Source organism: Athene noctua, chromosome 1, assembly GCF_965140245.1.
Source record: "Athene noctua chromosome 1, bAthNoc1.hap1.1, whole genome shotgun sequence".
Taxonomy (NCBI): Eukaryota; Metazoa; Chordata; class Aves; order Strigiformes; family Strigidae; genus Athene; species Athene noctua.
The window spans coordinates 111,840,625-111,861,098 of NC_134037.1; the positions used below are offsets into that span (position 1 = coordinate 111,840,625).

General features: G+C 40.4%; 1 protein-coding gene across 3 annotated transcripts in view; it reads left to right on the forward strand.

The window, feature by feature from the left end:
• The first annotated feature begins 9,235 nt into the window (after positions 1 to 9,235).
• The window catches only part of PPP1R21 (protein phosphatase 1 regulatory subunit 21), a 32,422-nt gene continuing 21,183 nt past the window's right edge, over positions 9,236 to 20,474 (forward strand). For all 3 annotated transcript variants that reach the window (XM_074897392.1, XM_074897394.1, XM_074897395.1), the window contains exons 1-7: positions 9,236 to 9,346; positions 12,407 to 12,475; positions 12,875 to 13,021; positions 15,113 to 15,214; positions 15,889 to 16,053; positions 16,147 to 16,205; positions 18,553 to 18,647. In XM_074897392.1, the coding sequence (XP_074753493.1) occupies positions 9,287 to 9,346; positions 12,407 to 12,475; positions 12,875 to 13,021; positions 15,113 to 15,214; positions 15,889 to 16,053; positions 16,147 to 16,205; positions 18,553 to 18,647 (697 nt within the window). In that variant the 5' untranslated portion in view covers positions 9,236 to 9,286. The remainder of the gene's footprint in view (positions 9,347 to 12,406; positions 12,476 to 12,874; positions 13,022 to 15,112; positions 15,215 to 15,888; positions 16,054 to 16,146; positions 16,206 to 18,552; positions 18,648 to 20,474) is intronic.

The following is a 20,474-nucleotide window of genomic DNA, read 5'->3' on the forward strand; positions in this document are numbered from 1 at the left end:
TGTTTACTTTCTTTAGATAGGATTTGCAGTGTCTGTTGGGTCTTTATACATAAAGCCTTAGAGAAAGCACAGAGGTGCGGACACCTGTCTCTTCACTAGCAGGAATGAAATACTGCCCATCCCACTGCCTGTGTGCCTCTGCTTGCTGCTCCTGGGCCAGCTGTCCCCTCAAGTGCCTGCACACACATGTGCCCTTACAGTGCCTGAGAGGCAGAAGTACCAGAGGAGGGAAACAAGATGTGACGTGATGCTGATCTCTCTTAAAAGCAGACATTGGTCCATCTCTTTTTATTATTTTTAACCTACTACTATCACTAAGTTTCCTCTGTAGGACTTGATGGAAATACAACAGTTCCTTTTGCAATACTTGAAGTGATGGGGTTGATTTCAACAAAGACACCTTCATCACCTTATCGAATAAAATTTAAATCACAAATTACAGAATATATATGCACTGTTAATATCTTTGATTTAGTGTTCATCTTAATATACTGATAAAAGAACAACTGCTCTAATTAGTTTGGACAAAATCACAGCTATGTATCATATGCTAATGATAATCTTTCTAATTATTATTCACTATATTGTGCTAAGAGAGCTTGAAGTTCGTTGTTAAATTTCCCAAGAGTGTTTTCCTCAGTTACGACTTTGCTGAAAATTACCCTCTGTATGGAGCCACAACTCTCGAAATAAAGCATTAATTGAAGCAATTACCCACTTATACCAGCTGTATTTTAAGGACATTTGTTGAGGAAATAATAGATTTATTTTGAAAAAATGGCTGTCTAAATTTGACACAGAATATGGTTCTATTTTCACAGATCTTAAGCTTCCAGATACCTCTCAGTGCTCTTAGTTTGAGTAGACTGAGTAAACACATGTATCTGTGAGCATCTGGTGTGCTTGGACGTAATCACATATGAGAAGTAGTCCAGCAATGTTACTGTGAACTTTCCCAGCATATTTGGACATAGAAACTGTCTTCCCTGTTTTTACCCACGGGAGCCATTCTTGCACCTGAGATGGCAAAGCAATATTGCCTCTGCTCAAATTGTCAGTCTTCAGATTAGTTAGGTTTCTTCTCCCTTTTCTTCCAGAAGGCCCTCCTGAAAGCTTCCTGCTCTTGCAGTTATAAACTACTTAAAACTAACGTAAGATTATTAACTACCCTCGACCAGTGTTAGTTTAAACAGCTCTTCGTTAAACATCAGAGTGTTTATTTTCCTATTGCATCAGTACAAAAGCAATCATTTCCTCCTTAGGCTCTTGACTTATTAAATAAACCAAGATCAATTAGTTTCCATTTGAAAGACATGATCTTCATTCCTCTTAACCACTTTTCTGTACATTAATTCCAGTTTAAATTCAGCCTGCTGGCAGGTGCATGAGAAGAGCTATAGACACTCTTCTAGAGTGCTGGTGCTTTTTGTAACGAGGCATTAATATTTTCCTGACTTTTCAGCACCACTTTGGCCTGGTATGTCTTAGGCTAGTCATGGCCTTTGCCCAGCCACATACAGTTGACTAATCCTATTACCAACTAATATGTCCATGTCTTTGTTCTCCTCCATCCCTGCCAAATGGTGAGGCCCCAGTCAGCAGAAAAAGTTGGTAGTTCATGATGTGGAACTTGATTTAATGACATCTGTCTGGATTCTGACTCTTTGTAATCTCTCCTGGTAACCTTCCTGCTCACCAGGAAATACTTTTGGTCGCAACTTGTCCAAATAAATAAAGAAGGACAAGATTTGTCAGTAATGATATGTATTTAATCAATGTTGTCGTTCAGCTCATTTTGCAGTTCTCTGCAGCCTCGGGTTTTTTGTTTAAAACAGTGGGGGCAGATCAAAGGTGTCTTTGCCTCATGTCTTAATAGGAGATGCTGCATTTGCCATTGTCACACTTCATTTGAGTCATCAGAATGACTACCCTCAACCAAGTAAGTACTTGTCTGTGCCCTTTCAACCTTCAGAGAAAGATGTCCAGTTTCTTAAAAAAAGCTGTGTCTACCCCAGTGTTGCTTTTATGCTGGTTGCCATAGTCTCTGTTTCCACAGTACCTTGACTTTCCAAGCCCTAATGGCAGCATACTAGATTGGACTGAATACCTAATTTCTGTATCCATTCTAAAGATGCTGGTAACAGTTAAGCACTTGGGTATTTTCATACGTAGAAATTCAGGTTGGTCCCTACCAGACCAACCTCTGAAGCACTGATGTGCTTATGTGCTTTGCAGTTGGCAGGCAGGTGTTCAGAAAAATCTCTGTAGGTGTCTATACCAACCTCCACAGAGCATCACTTTTAAAAATAGATTTTGTGTCTCAAAGGCTTTTTTTGATTTAATTAACTTGGTATCTTGGTTTCATACTAAGATCCCGTAGGTTCCCAGTTGTTTTAAAAGCTAAAATTAGCTCAGCAAACTAAATTTTCAGTTATTTTCAGTAAGGGTACATTTTATTCTCTCTCATAAGCTTTGTGCATGTTTTCTGAACTGCTGGTGGTGGTTTCCATGCTCTGAATACGCAGCTAGACCTCCACAGATTGCAGGTATTTTGCTTTTCTTTTGGTTCTGAGTAATTTGAAAAGATTAAAAATCCACCTGTTGAGTTTGACTACAATGTGCTGGCTGAAATGACCTGCTGTTCCGCGCAGACTCTGCGAGCCCTTCTGCGGGGCAGGTAAGGTGTGGGCAGACCTGAGCCATTTCAAAAGAAAAGATGTTTCCTTAAATCTCCGAGTGGCTACACAAATCTGGGTATTAACTCGAGTGTGGTGGTGTTGTACGCTACCTTAAAAAAATGATGCTGCCGTGCTGCATGATGTCACCTTGACCCAATCATAACCCATTTTCTGTGAGCATAATGATAACTCCCCAGAGAAGCATCCACTGAGTGACAGCAGCATCCCATGCAGCCGTTGCTAAGCGACAAGATTCAGCTTTCAGCAAGATCTAATTTTAAAGTATTTAACCCTAGATCTGTCAAGGTTCATTATTTCCGATGTGGTTGTTAATCCCTACTTGTTGGTGTTCAACTTCACAAATACCCTGGCCCTGGTAGTGTTGCTGTTTTATTTATCACATATAGTAGCTCATAACAAGGAGAAGCATAAGCACCCTGGGTAGATCTCAATGCCAAATTTCATTCTAGTGCTGATCTACACACAGAAATATGGGATGCAATTAGAGGTGGAAAATAGTGCATTGTCATTCTGTGAATCTTCCTTTCTTTGATGGCTTGCTCAGGTGGCTTGCACCTACTTTCTTTCTAAGGAATGCTGGTTTTCAAATGAATGAATGCTTATGGATGTGTAGCTGGCAATAGCAATTAAGCTTCAATTTTTAGTAATATTATGTGTCCTCTTACTTCTAGCCGAATTTTGTCTAGAAGCTTGTCTTCTTATCTAAAACCATTCCAAAAAACCTGCTGTTACTTTGAAATTTAGGGTTTTTTAAATACTGGAAATCTTTAACTCTTACATCATGAAATAGAATATTTACAGATCATGATGAAGTTCTACAGTTTGTGTGTCAATTGTTTGGGTTTTTTGTAAATAGTTTTCTACATTTTATTTCTTTCTAAAGTATAGAGGCCTGGAAGCCTACTCCCATACTCTACAAAAAAAAAAATATTTCTGACCAACTGTCTCATTCCTTGATTATTATCCCTGTAAGTGCACTCAAGTTCACTGCTAGCTTCTCAAAGGTATGTGATATTTCACTCAGCTGAAATAATGCTGCTTTTACTAGGCAGTATCATAACCACAAAAAAATACTGAAAACTGCACAGAAATCCCCATAAAATGTAGTAAATCACAAAGAAAAAGAAATTGGATGATTCATATTTTTAAAAATGCTAATATAGTTCCTCTCAGCCTTATAATCCCCCCTAGGATTCATTCTCCTCCTATTGTTAGGATTCAAAACTGACACTGCATTGCTCCTCACGCTGTTTCTCCTTTCCAGTTCATACTAATCTGCAAAGACAAACCTGTTTCCGCCAAGGCACTTTTTCCAGCAGTCAATGTAATCATAAAACTCCCCTGCTGCCTTTCGATTCTCCTGGGGTGTCCCCATTTCCACTGCTTCAAGTTCACATTTCCCATCGCCAGGCTTGCAATGTACAAGTGACTGTTAATCGCCTTTTCCTTCCGCATGGTGCGCTGTGCCTTCTCCCTGTGCTGTCGGTGAGGAACCCTGCCCCACATCCCCTCCACCCTTCTTCTTTTTCCATGACAGTCTTTATGCACCAAAGACCTGGCTTTAGCTCATTCCAAAAGTCCAAATTATTTTTGGAGCTGCCACAATCTTTTTAAAAAGAAAAATAATATCTTCATTAACAAAAACAACTCTGTTTTAAAATGTTTGTGAAACTACTGGTAAATCTGCCAGATCTCTCTCTCTGCTCAAGCATCCATCTCTGGAGATTTGAGAAAATTAAGACTCTATGCCATCTTTGCTGCAGGTAACAGGTCCTGCTTTATTGATGTTACTTGTGTGGGAGAGTCAGGCCTCCTTTCAAAGGCTTGCAGCTCTGTGTCCACAACTGGTGTATGTGAAAGAGCATCCACTTCTCACTGTACAATCTTCATCATGCTCCTTCTCAACTCAGTCTTTTATCTTTCTCTATGAAATTGGACAATTTGTCTCTCAGGATTTAATGTACATTGCTTTTATTTTTCTTTCTCCAGCAAACAGGCAAGACTGTAGAATCTGAGGGCAGGCAGTCTTTGCTGGGCCAATGTCTCTCAGCTATGGTCCCTGCAAGTGTGCAGAGAAGGAAAGCAGGAAGCAAGGCTGCAGAAGATGTGTAGACCTTCAGCAAGCAGATGGCAGAGCTAGGGAAGAGATTTCATTTTCCCGGAAGGGGGGGAATTCTGCACTCAAAAAAAAAAAATGGAAGAAACAAACTTTTACAGCTGTTACTAAGTTCTGCTGTTTTATGGAGCAAGTATCAGTAAGGATTTGCTGTGACGATACAGAAGTTGCTGTTGTTGCACTAGGGGCTGGTATGTGTTGTACCCAAGTGGAACGTGAGCTGCAAAGACAACTCTGGATTATCACAGGCACTGCCTGCTCAGTTTTTCCATCTTCTCTTTCTCAGCAATTTCTTTTTACACAAAGGCACCACTCCCCTGGCCATGCACACACCCTATAGATGACTCAAGCTATTTATCCTATGGGCTGGGAAGGGACGCGAGAGACAGAAAGACTTGTTTGCATTTCTATTTTTAAATTCTACGGAAACACTGAAATTATGATAATGAAGACTACAAATTAAAAGAAATTGTTCTGTGAAGTGCATATCTGTACGTGCATATACTTTTTTTTGAGTACGTGGCTTTTTTTGTCAGACTTTGAAAGAGGTGAAAGGTTATATATAACAAATGGTTTGTTACAGAGTCACCATGAGAAATAACGACCACATATCATGAGCACATATCCTGCTGTTCATACTTGCCGTTGCTAAGATAACAGAAACAAAACACCAGTTTAGGGTGTTTGCAGCTTCTGAGGATGTGGCTTGTGATAGTCTGATGACTGAAGATGGCTCCCTTCCAATTATTTTTGATTTTTTTCCGGATCTTAGAAACCCTTTTGTTGTGAATACTTGTAAGCATGTAAGTGATGATAATGAAGTTTATTTTCCCAAAGCACAGAAAACATCCTGGATGATTCAAAATATATTCTTTGTTTATTTCTCTACCTGCACCTATTCACAGGGTATGTGAGTACAAGTTCTGACTAATCAGGCAGGGGGGAAGGCACTGTTTGAGCCAGGAAGGGAGGATAAACGAGCTTGAAAATAGAACATATTGAAACAATCACTGTAATTCTTAAATAAATTATTTGTCTTGAGACAGCATGTAAAATTCAACACCCATTATACTAGCTGCTGAGCACAGACATAAGGACAGCCTCTGTTCCACTGCATATCTTTTGCTCTTCATTCTGTCCCATGAAAACCAACAAGACAAGTAAAAATACTATGACCCTTGTAAGGAATTTTTTTGCTCAACACGTCATGTTTTAGCTTGCATGAAGTTCTGCTGCCGTAACATGTACTTATTCATGTGGGTGGATTTGCAGAAGGTAGTATTTTGGGGGTCCTGTGGCAACCACCCCACACTGCTTGGCATTCCACTCACTTGACCTTTCTCGCTCTGAACTTCTGATGACAGGTTCAGTCCTTTGCAATTACATACTGAGTCACCGGCAAGGAAGCATTACGACACCACGCTGAAGCAACACGCATTGTGCACCTCTCTGGTGCAGTGGCTGGACAACCTTGCTCTCGAGGGAGAGATGAGTATTAAGAAAGTGCTTGAGAGGAAACAGCACAATAAAGAAATTTTTTCACCGTAGGGGAAGTAGTACTGCAGCTGCAATTATGAATCAAAAGGATGAATCTGATAATTTCCTATGAGAAAGTTAAAAAAAAAAAAAAAACAACAACAAACACAACAAACAAGCCACATAACTGTACATTTGGGGAACTTTGACTCAAGCTGTTCATCAAGTACCACCATGGAACTGTGATAAATTACAACATTATATGTTCCTAAAATTATAGGGACTCCAGGATCCATGAGAAACTAAGAGACAGGACCACTTTTAAATACAAGAGGCTGGCCTGATGCTTCAGATACACTGAAGTAGAGCTGTTCTGATGAGCCTAAAAATCCTGCAGTCAGTGCTCAGCCTTAAAGCAGTAAAAGCACCCATCTTTTGATTCACTCTGTCTGCTTGTGTTTTAAGAAACTGACATTACCTCCTATGATAAATGCCCTATATAATGCACATTTGGATCTTGCCATTATGGATGGATGCAGGCAAATAAATTCTGTGTTCCTCCACCCTGAATGCTAGCTGCCCAGTCAGAAACACCGTTGTTGTCAGTGGGAATGCAATTCATTCTGCTACAACTAGGCACTGTAATTCCCTCAGCTCCCTTTCCCAGCTTTCAGCTGTGAAACCTCTCTGCCAGCATTCACTGCACCAAATACAAGTAGAAAATTTTATCACAAAAGCATCTTTGAACACAGTACAAACCGGGAGTACTGTATTTTGCAAAGTAAGTTCAAAGGATTTCAGTCTAACATTTCATGAAACATATATCCTAGAAAATGCAAACCTGAAAATACAGGCTTAGAATCAATTGCAAAGTTTTTTAATAATTTTCTAGTATAAAATTTACTGCACTGACATATGAGGACATACCATACAAGGTGTGCTGCTGTTAATCCTGGTGTGCTGAACAGGAATTGCAAACTCCATTTACTTCATTAAGAACTTCTGTAGGGAATACAAAATGGGAGTGTAAGGAGTACTCTATCATAGCTCTAATGTTAAAAACTAGAGCTTCTTTATTTCTTATTCCAGTATTGCTATTTAAGCTCTTCTGGTCATGCAGAAGAGCAGCAAGATCATTTGGATGAATAGTGACAATATGTGTTTTGCTTTTTTCCGCTTTTAGACTTACTAAAAATGTGCAGTCTCTGTTCTTGGCAATATGGATCAGTGACATGTCCTCCAACATTAAGACTTCCTGTGGAGATACAAACATATTTACTAATCTGGCCACCATATCATATTTAGTGCTTGCCAACTCCACTACTGTGATAAGCAAAAGAATAGCACACACCATCAAAACCTCAAGACTAAGGAAAAGGATTAGCTTCCATTACAGGCACCTACTATCTACTCCTACTTAAGGGAAACAAAGAAAAAAGGAGGTAAGAAAATGGTAATTTAGGATCTCTAGTACAACCCACTAGTGTGGAAAGGCTATGAAGACACCATGCTGAAATCAAGTGGAAAAAAATGATACCATGGAAACTGAACAAAAATCATAATTTGCTATTACATCTCTATCCTAGACCAGGAAGCCCTTAACCTGCAAATCACTGGATGCTCAGCATATACTGGTGAAGTATCATCACATTTTTGCCTTATTATCCTTTTCCTTACACATCTGTTCCCAGTCATTTTCAGAAACAAAATCCTGCATTGGCTGGATTATCTGGCAGGACCAAATACACCTATTATGATGTCTTCAGATTCTGCTTAAAGAGTGCTGATGGTATATACATATTTAAATGTCTGGCAAATCTGAGGAGAAAAAAGAAGAAAATAGAAGATAATTAGCACAGTCTAAGCAATCTCTAAAGGAGGATGCCTGAATGTGGAGAAGCTGAAAGAGGGCTCTGAAACAAAGGGATCTACAGGCTGGAGGCAGCAGAGAAGGGCCCCCCCAGGGAACTGCAGGGTGCAGTCAAAATGACCCGAGACTCTGGAATTCGAGTTTCTGCAGCTTGAGAGCAAACAGACGCACTACAGTGATACACCGTTTATCCATGTTCCACTTCATTAGGCTAGAACGGCACTTAAGGTTGAAGAGAGCTGGAAGACCCAAGTGCTGCCACCGACTTAATCCCATCCCTGCCACTCACTTGTTGCAGACCGTTAGAAATTACTTAACTGCCTTTCGATTACTTTCTTCACCTATGGATCTGCAAAAAATGTATTTGCCTCAGTTTCTGTGGGTGTCGCGTGTGTTATGTTAGACAACAGCTGTAGTGCACTCTGAAGGAGGAACTCACGACGCTCAGTGCTGCAGGCAGCCTTCCCTCGCAGGCAGGTTACAGCTCAAGCTACCGCCCTCAGACGGTAGCTACCGCCTCTGCGGCCCGCGGAGGCCGCCCCACGCCGCCGCTGCGCGCCCCGCTGCCGCAGGCCCGGGCCCGCGGCTCCCCCTAGCGACAGCGCTGCCTCGGGCGCGGAGCTGCGGGACCGGCTCTGGCACTCGGCCCGGGCAGGCGCCGGGGCCGGGGCAACACCCGCCGCTGCCCGCATCGCGACCCGCCGACATGACGCCGACACGATATCCGCCCCCCCCGCCCCAATCTCCGTCCGCCCCGGGCGGACGCTGCTCCCGCGCGCCGCCGATGATTTTTGGGCGGGGTGAGGCCCCGTAGCCTCAAGGCCGCGCAGGGCCCGGCGCCTGTTACTATGGCAACAGAGGCGGCCATGATAGCCTCGCTGGTGTCACGTGGTCCGGTCCGCCCTCCCCCTCCCCTCCCGTTGCGGCCCCGCCCCCCTCCATGCCGCCATCTTGGAAGTTGCGTCAAGATGGTGGCGCCGGCGATTTAGGCTCCGCCCCTCCCCTCGGCAGGTGGGCGGTGTGGTGGCGTCATCGCGTTCCCGCCGCCTGAACCCGGAAGTGCGTCTTCCCTTCGCGGGCGTGCGGGGCTGGCGGCTGTGTTAGCGCCGAGCCGGCGGCGGGGAGATGGCGGCCGCTGCGGAGCTGCAGGGGAAGTACCAGAAGCTGGCTCAGGAGTACTCCAAGGTATCAGGCGCCAGAGCCCCTGTTCGATGCTCCGCGAGTGGCGGCCGCCGCCCCCCTGCCGCTCCCCTCCAGCCGCTCCCTGCGCGCAGGCTGCTGGCTGTTACGCGCCCACCGGCCGCCTCTCTGAGGGGAGGGGGCCTTCCCTCCCAGCTCGGCCCGCGGGGCTGCCCGTGCCTTCGTTGAGCCTGCTGTGCCCGCGGGAGCCGGCTGCTCTACCCCGGTGCCGCCGTGGGGCGGCGGGGCCCTGAGCTCTCCCGCCCGGCTTGCCTGCCTTCGGCGCTGTGCTCCAGCCGGAGCTGGGGGCTGGTCAGGACTGAAACGCCGATTTTTGCGACAGCGTAAAGCGTTTGGTGCCCAAAGGTTGGCTCTTGTTGAGGATGAGGTGAAGGCAAACTTGGGCAGGCAGGGGAGGCGCGAGTTTGCGGGTGCTGAGGGAACACAGTACTGCTGTGTGCTGGCTGCGTGAGCCGGCGTCATGAGCAAAGTGGCCTTGTCTGCAAAAGCATCCAGTACGACAAATAATGGGTTCAGCTACGCCAGGGAAGTGAAACTATCAGGGCTCTCCCTTGCTTCTCCACTTTCCAGTCAGGCGTGAGGCTTAGTTATCTTTCTGAGTGTGACTAATGGTTGAGGCCTTGGTCTTGTACCTTACCCACAGACTCTGAGTTTGCTTTGAGTGGTGGATGTTGGAGTTCCCTAGTGCTAGTAGCGTTGTGATGTTGCAGTGTCTTGGAAGTAAGGATACTCGACTCCACGCTTGTCTCATGTCTGTTTCCATTCTTCTGCAGCTGTCCTAGCTGACTTTGCTTCCTGTTTCTGCTGCTTAACAGAGTACGTGCAAAGATTTATGTCCCATAGTGGAGAATACCTTTCCAAGGTGCTTGAGACCATTTATTAAATGGTGGAGTCTTGCTTAATACAGAATTCTTCATTCTTGTTTCTTCAGTAAAAGGAAGAGTAGACCGTTCGTCTTGAATGGCATAGTTCTTCAATGGTCTTGGGAAAGAAAGACAGCACTTTGTTTTTGTGTAGCCCAGCATCACAGTGGTGCAAGGCACTTGACTGTATTTGACACCTTTTCCTAGATCACAGCATGATGTGTCTTTAAATACTGTTCTCCTTGGAACTGCTGTGAAAAACCCTGTATCTAAATTGTTCACAAATACTTTTACAAAATAATTTTAAGAAAACTGAATTCACTTTGGAACTTTGTAGGTCACAGAGTTCATATTTCTTGTTGCTTTCTCCAGTGGCTCTGCTGTACCTTGGAGATGAAAAATGGCTCTGGATAAGGTATTTGAGGGACTTCACTGCTTGGTTCCTGAATGAAACTTTGAAATGTGGACTTTTAACTATAGTTTCTGGAAGTTGCAGCTGCTGGATCCTCTTTCTTTTAGTATCATGGTGTCCAAAAGCTTTCTTTTAACTTCATCTTGCAACCTTCAGCCTGTGATGTTTCATTGGTACTTTGTGGGAACTATCTTTTGGTTTCATCCCAATTCTTGTGCAGCAACTCTAGGGCATTGTGGGATCCCCTTTGCAGATAACTCTCCTTTTTGTGCAAATGGGCAGTTGTTTAGTTGGTTGGTTATTGTGTGCAGGTGGAAAAGGAGGGTAGCCCTGGAAAGCTGTTTGCCTGTTCACTTATTTGTGTTGTGGAAGCCAAGGAGAGAGGTAGACAAGAGCTTGATAGATCCAGGGAGTGCCAAGGGAAGTACCTGCCAAAGGATTGCTTTCCCTCTCAGTTCACAGAGCAGTCCAGAAGGAGGATGTGTTTTCAGAGTCTCCTTTCCCTTGAGTTGCAGCTTCTGGCTCTCTCACACAACCCTGATGGAAGTAGTAGTCAAAAGGCTTTTTCAACTTGTGACAGCCTTTGGTAGCTCACTCTTCAGTTTAGTTATCTCAGTGCAGCACTATTGAGCTTGTTCATTCACTACACCTGACGTGTTCCTACATTAGTAGCTGTGGCAGAAAAAAGGCATAGAAAACCACTGCACTGCTTTTTCTTCCTAGGCAAACCCGGTGCTTGGAAGTCTTTCTGTGTTTCTCTCCCAAGTTTCTTTTGCCTTTGTGATGCATGAGCAGCACAGTGGGAATACTGCAGGGCAAAAGCCTGTGCTTAGCAATGTCAACTGACTTTTGACCTTTCAAATATATTTAGTCATCCGACTGAAAAGGTTAGCCATTGCTGTTTTAAAATTGAATCTTGCCTTCTATGCATCTGCCAGAGGTATTCCCAAACACTGTGCAAACCCTTTTAATTTATATCTGCAACAGCTGGACTCAAACATGTCAAATGAATACAAACTGCCATTGAAGAAACCAAGATTCAAGCAATTATCAAGAAATGGGAAGATGGAACTGTCGGTATCCTCATTGCTGCAGGGTAGAGGTACTCTGTGAAGTGACAGGGAAATAGATTTCTTGAATATCACTTTTCACCGCAGTGAATTTAGCTCAGATTTGTGAGCTATATAAGTAAGTCTTGAAGGGCTTTTTTTTTCCCGATGCTTTTTATGCATTTTCCTGAAGTGTTTCTCAAGCTGTTCTCTATGGATCATCTGCTACTACCAGTAATAAGCATTTTTGCATTAGTGTATAGTTAAACTCTTCCTGAATTGATATGGATTTTGACTTTCCTGAGTCCTGTTTATGTTCCAGAACGAGTCATGAACAGTTTTGGGGAGAAGAGGGGAGAGGCACTGAATATGAGCAAGAACTTTATTAGGCAAGGAAGAAGTTGCAATGTTTCCATACTTCTTCACTGTTCTTCAAACCTTAACTATATTCAAGTAACTAATCTTCCAAGATATTTATTGAGTAAGAATTATGTTCTATTTGACCAAATGGTACAGTAACTACTTGTTTCTTGGCAATTCAGGTTATGAATTGGATACTCTTTTCAACCTGATACCACTCCTTATCTACTTGAACAGAATACTTTAAAAAACATGCACTTCTTGTGCTCTCATGAGAATATGCTGCTTTATGCACATTCTAACGAATGGCTTTTATGTATTCCTTTGTCTTGCATAGTTACTGGCATCTCTTATCTTTCAGCTTCGAGCTCAGAACCAAGTGCTGAAAAAAGGGGTTGTAGATGAGCAAGCAAACTCTGCTTCTCTGAAGGTAATCTCTAAAAACTTCGTGTTGGATGTGTTAAGCTTGTGAAAAAATAGGTAAATGAGAATACTTTTTGCTCTATTGTGATTAAAAGAGTAAAGAAGGAATTTCTGTTCTGCAGATAATCTTCATTGTTCTCCGTAGGTGCTGACTTTGTGAAAGTGGAAGGTTGCTTCTTGATGGTTAAATTACACGATGAAGTACCTATTTGAGTGTGATCTGTGGCAGTTCAAGGAAGTGCATTCTATTTTTTGGTTTAAAAGCAATACTTTTTGTCTCTTCAGTCTTCAAATAGTGAAGAAAGCAATTCTTTAATACATTCTCTTCTTTTAATGTGATACTACTTATTAAAACTGTGTGAAAGTAAATGTGAAAGTTTTAAAATTAAACTTTTTGGTCATTCAGGAGCAACTGAAGATGAAGGATCAATCGCTGAGAAAACTACAGCAAGAAATGGACAGCTTGACCTTTCGAAACCAGCAACTTGCCAAGCGGGTGGAGTTACTACAAGATGAACTTGCATTAAGTGAAACTAAGGGCAAGAAGAACAAGGTATGTGCTAAAGGAGAAAAAACTTGCTTAGCAGATTTTGTTCCTCACCTGTCAATGTCTTATCCTGATTTCTAGCAGTAGTTGCCTTGTGTCAAGGGTTGAGCTCAATATTTTTGCCAGAACTTGTGTTATTAACTGATGTTAGTGAAAATAACCACTAAACAGGTATTGATTTTATATAATACATGCAAAGTAGTTCTGTACTCTTCTTTCTAGTGCATCAGCTAACTGATACTGAATTGCCATCTCCTTTTCCAGGTATTTAGGAAGTGTTCAAACAGCTGGGAAAGATCTTGGAGCTCTGTGATTAATCTACTGTTACGATGAAAACCGATCACCCCTCATTTCCTATCCCCACCTCTTTGATTTGTAATTTTGATGTTGATGGTTAACTCTTCAGCCTATGATTGTAGCTTTTTCTAGTCAGCTCTTATGTGAATCTTGTCAAATACCTTGAAATCTAAATTTTTAGCTAGTATTCCATATATTATTTCAAAGTGACAGTATAATTTCAGTACTGAGATCTTTCTCTGCCAAAATGCATGCCGATTAAACCTGGTTAATCTCTTAGTCTGAGATCAGCCACGTGTTCTCTACGTAACATCAGAGTTCCAGGGGTGATGTGTCTGGACTTAAATAATTCTCAAGCATCCTTTGCCACCTTCCTCTTATCAGGAAACCCCTTTTAATTACTATAATCTTTTCCCCTTGGTTAGCTCCCAAAATGCTGTAGCTATGAAGAATGACATTAAAGTAATCATTCAACTGATTACTAATATGATTATCTTCCTTTTTTCAAAGCTCTTGTGCATTTTTTTTGCTATCCAGTTCCTTGATAAGCATAGTACCTCTGACTTTCATTATTCACGCACTGTAGTAGATTGTTCTCCGAAATGCATCTTGACCCTTCTGTTATTTTATTTCATTTTATGTAATTTATCACTTCCCTAGGCATGTTTCCAAATTTTGAAGGACCTCAGCCTGGCTTGAGTAGCTTTGCAAACAATTGCCACTGACTTCCAGCTGTCAGAATGCACAATTCTGTATTTCTTTCTTAAAAAAGTGTTTGTACTACCTTTTAAATATGTTCCCTTCAGTTTTACCTGCTGGGCCTCACTGAGTACGTACATTATATCAAACACCCCCCCAGTATATTCCATGCCACCCTTACTTTAGAGTCTTGCCATTGGGAGACCATGTAAATCACATCTGAAACTATTTAGGTTAAGGTTCAGATAGATGATCTGTGTCAGACTGCAGTCCTTTTAGAAGGAGGAAAACATATGCCCATGTTTCAGGTGTTGTAGTTCGTAGGGTGATAGCAAATGCAGAGGTGGCTTAACTCTCCTAGCTGTTCCAAGTACTTGAAGTTTAGTGTTAAATTTGAATGAGAACAGTCTCCCTTTCATTTGGTGATGGTACTACCTTTGTTCAGCAGCATGGTAGAGCAGAGTAGTGTGGAATTCAGTAGTGGTGCGTGAACCTTTTGGATTAAATGGGTGAAAAATGAGGAAACAGTTGGCAGAGTTGCCTGAATTCTTAGGGTAGTTGGCAGACAGCGAAGACCCTGTGTTTTCCAGTGCCACCTTGTGCCACAGCCTGATGCGGGGTAGTCTGCTTTCAGTGATTATTTCTGGTCCCTGCTGAAACCAGACCAGCTTACACATGGACACTTGGTGGGGGCAGATGTGCCTTACACACAACTACCAGACCTAATAATCCCCTGTATGGTTTCATATTATTGACTGCATGGAATCATGCAAGGTTCAAATGATTCAAATGGGCATACAAGCAATTTTGTATGTGTGTGAATGTGATGCCTGAGTAGAGGCTTTCTTGAGTCCTGATCGAGTTAGCATTCTACCACTATACAGTAACAACGACATGAAGGAGAAAGTGCTGATTTTAGGCTCATGCTGTGTGCAATATGCATACCTTTTGATGTATTAGTATAAATAACTCATGTGCCTCTATTGGGAATTAGCAATGGGAAGTGTTTTCATATGCTTGGGGATAGACTTTGGGATACCTCCAGACACTTGGAGGTAATGAGTGCATTTTCTTCTTTTTTTTTTTTTTTTTTTTTTTTAGAAAAGTGCAGAATCCTCGTCTCAGTTGAGTCAAGAGCAGAAAAGTGTCTTCAATGAAGATCTTCAGAAGAAAATAGAAGAGAATGAACGACTACATATACTTGTGAGTGAAACTTGTTTATCCTTCTTAATTCAGAAAACTGGTCACATGAATGAAGATAGAGAAAATAAAATGCCATCTGAAAACTAGTGGGTATAGAAGCTTAATTATATGCAAAACAGTAGATTAGATTGCATAGCTTGCTTATAAAGGTGTTCACTGGGTAAATGGAAAAGTATTTTGACTTCAGATTCTTAAGATAGTATGTGGAATAACTCAATATGTGTTTTTTCATTTAGATTTTTAACTTTTGGTGACATGTAGCTACTTTACTGAAAATAGCCATATAGTTGGTACTGGGTGGAAACATTTTTAGTTCACTAACTGTTTCAGAATTGCCTTAAAGCTTAAAATACTTTCTGAAAGTTGCCATAATTAAGTCAGGAATTACTTCACTGAAATAGACTGCATTTCACTTATGTTTAGAAAATTTCAGAAAGACCTTATGGTTCAAGTTTAATTTTTCAGGTGTCTACTATTAGTTGGCAATATATTTAAGGAATGCTTGGTACTACAAAACGTTAATAAATACAGAGTATTCCTGAATCTTTTCTCTGTAAATATCATCATAACAATTGCTAGTTCTCAGATAAATAGAAATATTATTAACCTGGACTGGCTAATTAAATTGGTGTAAAATTTAAGTTTTTATATGAACTCTGTATTTCTTCTTTTAGTTCTTTGAAGCAGATGAGCAGCACAAACGTTTAGAAGCGGAGCTGAGAACTAGGCTTGAGGTTTTGGAAACTGATGCTGCGCAGCATCAAGCTGTGGTGGACAGTTTAACAAGGAAATACACAGATACCATAGAAAAACTGCAGAATGATAAAGCCAAATTAGAAGTAAGGAGTTTTACTTGCAAGTTTGAAAAGTTTTGAAATGAAATGTCTTGCTGTGTCAGTACTTACATTGTGAGATTATCTTCTTGCATAAAGATCAAGTCTCAGACACTAGAAAGAGAAGCTAAGGACTGTAGGCTTCGAACTGAAGAATGGTAAGTGTTTTTATTTAATATAATGAAAAATTGATTTAAATAATTGCTGTAAAATATCAACTGGAATATTTTTAGAGAATAATACATTAAAAAAAAAAAGACTGATAAAATACTGGGCAACAGCACATTAACATCAAGACTATGTAGGTCAGACCCCTTCCTTCTGCTGAGTATATAACTAGAAAATCCCACAGATTCAACTTTCAGTAAGAACAGTTTTGTCACCAAGCTTTTTAAATAGTTGTGAAGTTGATGAAAGCTTGAATTTATTTGTAATGGAATGTTAGAAAAGAAACTACTGAAGTTGTATGAAACGAAGTTGTATGAGTTTGTAAAAACTGCTTCTAAAAACAAAGCTTGAGTAAGGCATGCTGAGACAACTGACTGAAAAGAGTTTCAAAAATCCCCCTCCACCCCAAAATCTTCTTGAACAATCACTTTTGCTTCAGGTATAACACTCAGCTAGAATATTTGGAAGTTTGTTGAAGGGTTGTATTGATAGCTTTGAAATACCTTCATTGTCTTGAAGACAAGTTGTAGAAAATGAGAAGAAGTTGAGGACTGTGGGTCAAATCAAATTAGGGTTCAAATTCTCTGAAGTCGATTATTAAGGTGCGTTTTTTAAAAGACATATATGCAGTGTAGATCTCTAATGCAATGGATATATTGCATAGGGAATGATAAGATGAAGAGTTCCTTCTTTCAAATGGTAACCTAGAAGTCTGTATTTTAATTATTTTCTGAGATGCAGATAATTGTATTCCAATAACCAATACAGGCTAGGATTTCACAAAGAATGACTTGCAAAGGAGGATGAAAGCTGAAAGCTGTTTTGCTGCTGTTTGCTTTTCTGTGGTGTTTGAAAAACAGTGTAGTCTTAATCTCCAGTTCAGAGCTTGTTTGTCATGTTCTAGGTTGGCTGGGTAATTAATGTCATTGTAAGAAATTGTCCTACCATTTAAGAAGGGAGGCTTTTTAAAAATAATAAAGCCTGACACTTCTTTATTTTAAACACTGAAATCAGCATCTAATGAACAATGACAGAAGATGTCTTTGAGTACTGCTCTTCTGTTTTTCCCCTTCTTTCAGGGGAAGGGATCCGTTTGCCTCTGACACCCATGCTTTATTCAGGAAAGCCAGGGGATATAAGACTTGACAGCCTGCATGCCTTGAAAATTAAAGGGCAGAATGTAAAACAAAACATATCAAACTACTTGTTTGCCATTCCTCTGTAGTATAAAAAGGAAACATCTGTACTTTCGCAGATTGTCTTTGAGTTTATTTTCTATCATGCCCAGTGCTACTGTGGTTTTAGCTGTATAGTTTCTGTGAAATTTTGGAGCTACTTTTCAAGAAAAATGTTTGTTAATGTGCATGAGCTATTATTGGCCAGTTTCTTCATATCTTACTTGTCCTTGTCTATTTTGGGTTCTTTTTCCTTGTTAGTCCTGATAGACTTCCATGTATCAAATGTTTTTGTAAAAAAGGAAAAAACTGTCATTTTGATACACCCCCACCCCCACCTTGCTATATGTGCAGGAGTTCTAGATGTCAAACGGGAAGCAAAACAGTGAAGAATTTGGGGGCCTAAGTTGGGTAAGGTGTGGAATTTGGTCTGAATCAATATGCAGTAATCTTTGACATATGTAGATAATCCTGGAATATGTTACTCTTCATCTCAAGAAGCTATAGTAATGATATTAGTAATCCTAATAATTTAGGTTCACATCTATATACACAATCAGATGTAAGTGAAACAGATCTAGAACAAAATCATTTGAGAATGCATCAGAAATATAATTGTCAAGTCTTGTGGGAATGGGCCATATCATAGCCGTGATTAAATTTTGGACTTTGAAAAGGTTATGAGGTATTTCAAATAGTGATGTGACGTAGTTAACTGAATTATCAACAGCTCACTAATTGCATGTTGGAATACTGCATTGGATATATACTAGCTAACTTAAAGGTCCTTTTGCATTTCCATTCAAATTCCAGTAGAATACTTTCCTATAGCTTAATACAATAATTGTGGAATTGGAAAATAATGTAAAGGTTAACTCTGAAGTAAGGTAAGCTTCTCAAGAATGGAATTTAGGATTTACAACAATTTATTGCATCTTTCACTGTATTTGTTAGGGATAAAAATACAATGTCATATATCAAATATGACATAACGGAAGAAAAATTATTCCTACTGTCTTATTTATATTTAACCTCTTGAAAGAGACAGATTCCTGTACACTCACAAGAGGTGCTTATGGTGAGCTATGGTGTTGGTGATACAGATTAACTCTTGAAGGTTTACAATGTGCTGTGTGCTTTTTGTTTCTCTTCTGTTATTTAGCCAGCAACAGTTAAAGAATCTTCAAGCAGCTTTGGGCAGTAGACTGGAAGAATCTCTATGCATAATCAATGAGAAAGTACCTTTTAATGACACAAGTACGTATTTCCTTGGTCTGGGTTTCTTGTTTAATTTTGGGTTTCCATCTGGAGGAAATACTCTATGAATTAAAATGTGTCAGCTGTAAGAAGTGTTGGACATCTGAGCGGATACTTGGAAGTAATTGTAATGAGTGTTCCTAATACCATAATCTTTAGTGATCTTAAAATAGCAAGTTTTTATATTTATATGTATCTAATGAAAAATAAAAATTTTGAAGGCTTTTGAGTAATTTGCCACTTGTCTTGCTTAGTGTTGACAGAATATTGTAAAAGATGAAGGAATACTGTCAATTTACTGTTTTTTCCACAAAGATTTCTTCAGTTATCTCAGAGTAGTATTTTTGGTAGGGTAAACTCAAGAGTTACAGTAAGTCAAAATGGGGACAAACCAGTGGCTGCAGAGATGTTGAGGCACTGCATCAGTAATGGTCTAGACTTAGTGGGAAGTCTGTCAGCGTGTCTCACATCTGATCAGAGAACACCCAGACTAGTTCTTACCTGTGGTTTGTTTCAGACTTGTTCATCTTTTCATGGAAAAAAATCTTTTAAATTTGGAGACTGTTACCTGAAGCAACCTTTTTTTTTTCTACTTTCTTTCCAACTGCTATTAGATAAACTGAAGTGCAGAGGATAACATGAAGTTAGGAGTACTCAGCCTTTGCATTGTTTTGGTACAAGAATCAGTTCATATGTGCCAGATCAGTGCTGTGTACTGGGTGCTTTTGTAAACAGCTGGAACATAAGGTTGTACTTAGGCAGGCAGCAGTCTTTACTCTTTTGGCAGTGAGACTAGGAGGACCGGGAATAGTGAAAAAGCTGAAAGTAGTGGTGAAGGAGCAGAGAAGCGAAAACAGGCTGTTGAATTTCCAGTACATTTTATGGGTAGCTTCTGCATTTTTCATTCAGTTTAAAACTTGATGACAATGTTTTAAATAGCCTTAGGTTCTCTAAAAGCTGATCTGGTGGGGTGCTGCAGGGGTGAGCCTTCCAAGTTCTCCACTGGGTTGGCAATCCAGCAAGTCTTGGCTTAGAGACACCAGATCATCTTTTCTTTAGGAAATGTTGACTCTAATACAGTGAATTATGTGTAGATGTTGATGCCTTGAGTTGATAACCTCTTCCCTTCTTTCTTGACATCTGCTGCCTATTTCTACTTCTGGTGATTTTTTAATTTTATTTTTTTTATTACAGGTGGTTATCACTGTAGTAGAACTTTGATGCAAATAATTCGTTTATCTGTTCACTCAGCTGCCATAGTGTAATGTTTTTACTTGTGTAGAAAACACTGCAAATAGTGGACAGATCATTAGTGATAGAAGAATGAGAGAAAGTCAGGAAATGTTAGTCTGCTGTGGATTTCAACTGTGTTGCTATAGGCTCTGTAGTTGGTTTTAAGTGTAACTAGCAGCTGGCATCAGTTTCGGTAACAATCAAGTGACTTGTTGACTGCTGAGCATGATTTTGAGAGTAGAAAAATAATAAAAAAGCTTTCTGAAGCATTTTAGGATTTGGTCATTTTGGACAGTGTTCTGAATGCAACTACCTCTTCCCATGTGTTAATTGCCAAATGTGAATGATACAAAAGGAGTAAGAAGCTGTAAATTTCCTTTGTGTCTAGATTTTAAATTAAAGTGGTTGTTATTCCATTTAATTGAGGATGGATATTATCCCTTTTACATCTATAAGACTTTGTAAGCTGTTGTCTAGGTACAAATATCCCTCTAACCTCTTTTAAAAATTGTGCCTGGTTGTAATTGAATAATCATTCTAGTTGCTCTGTAACTGGAACAGAATGTTGAAATATGTGGAGAATACATCTTACTC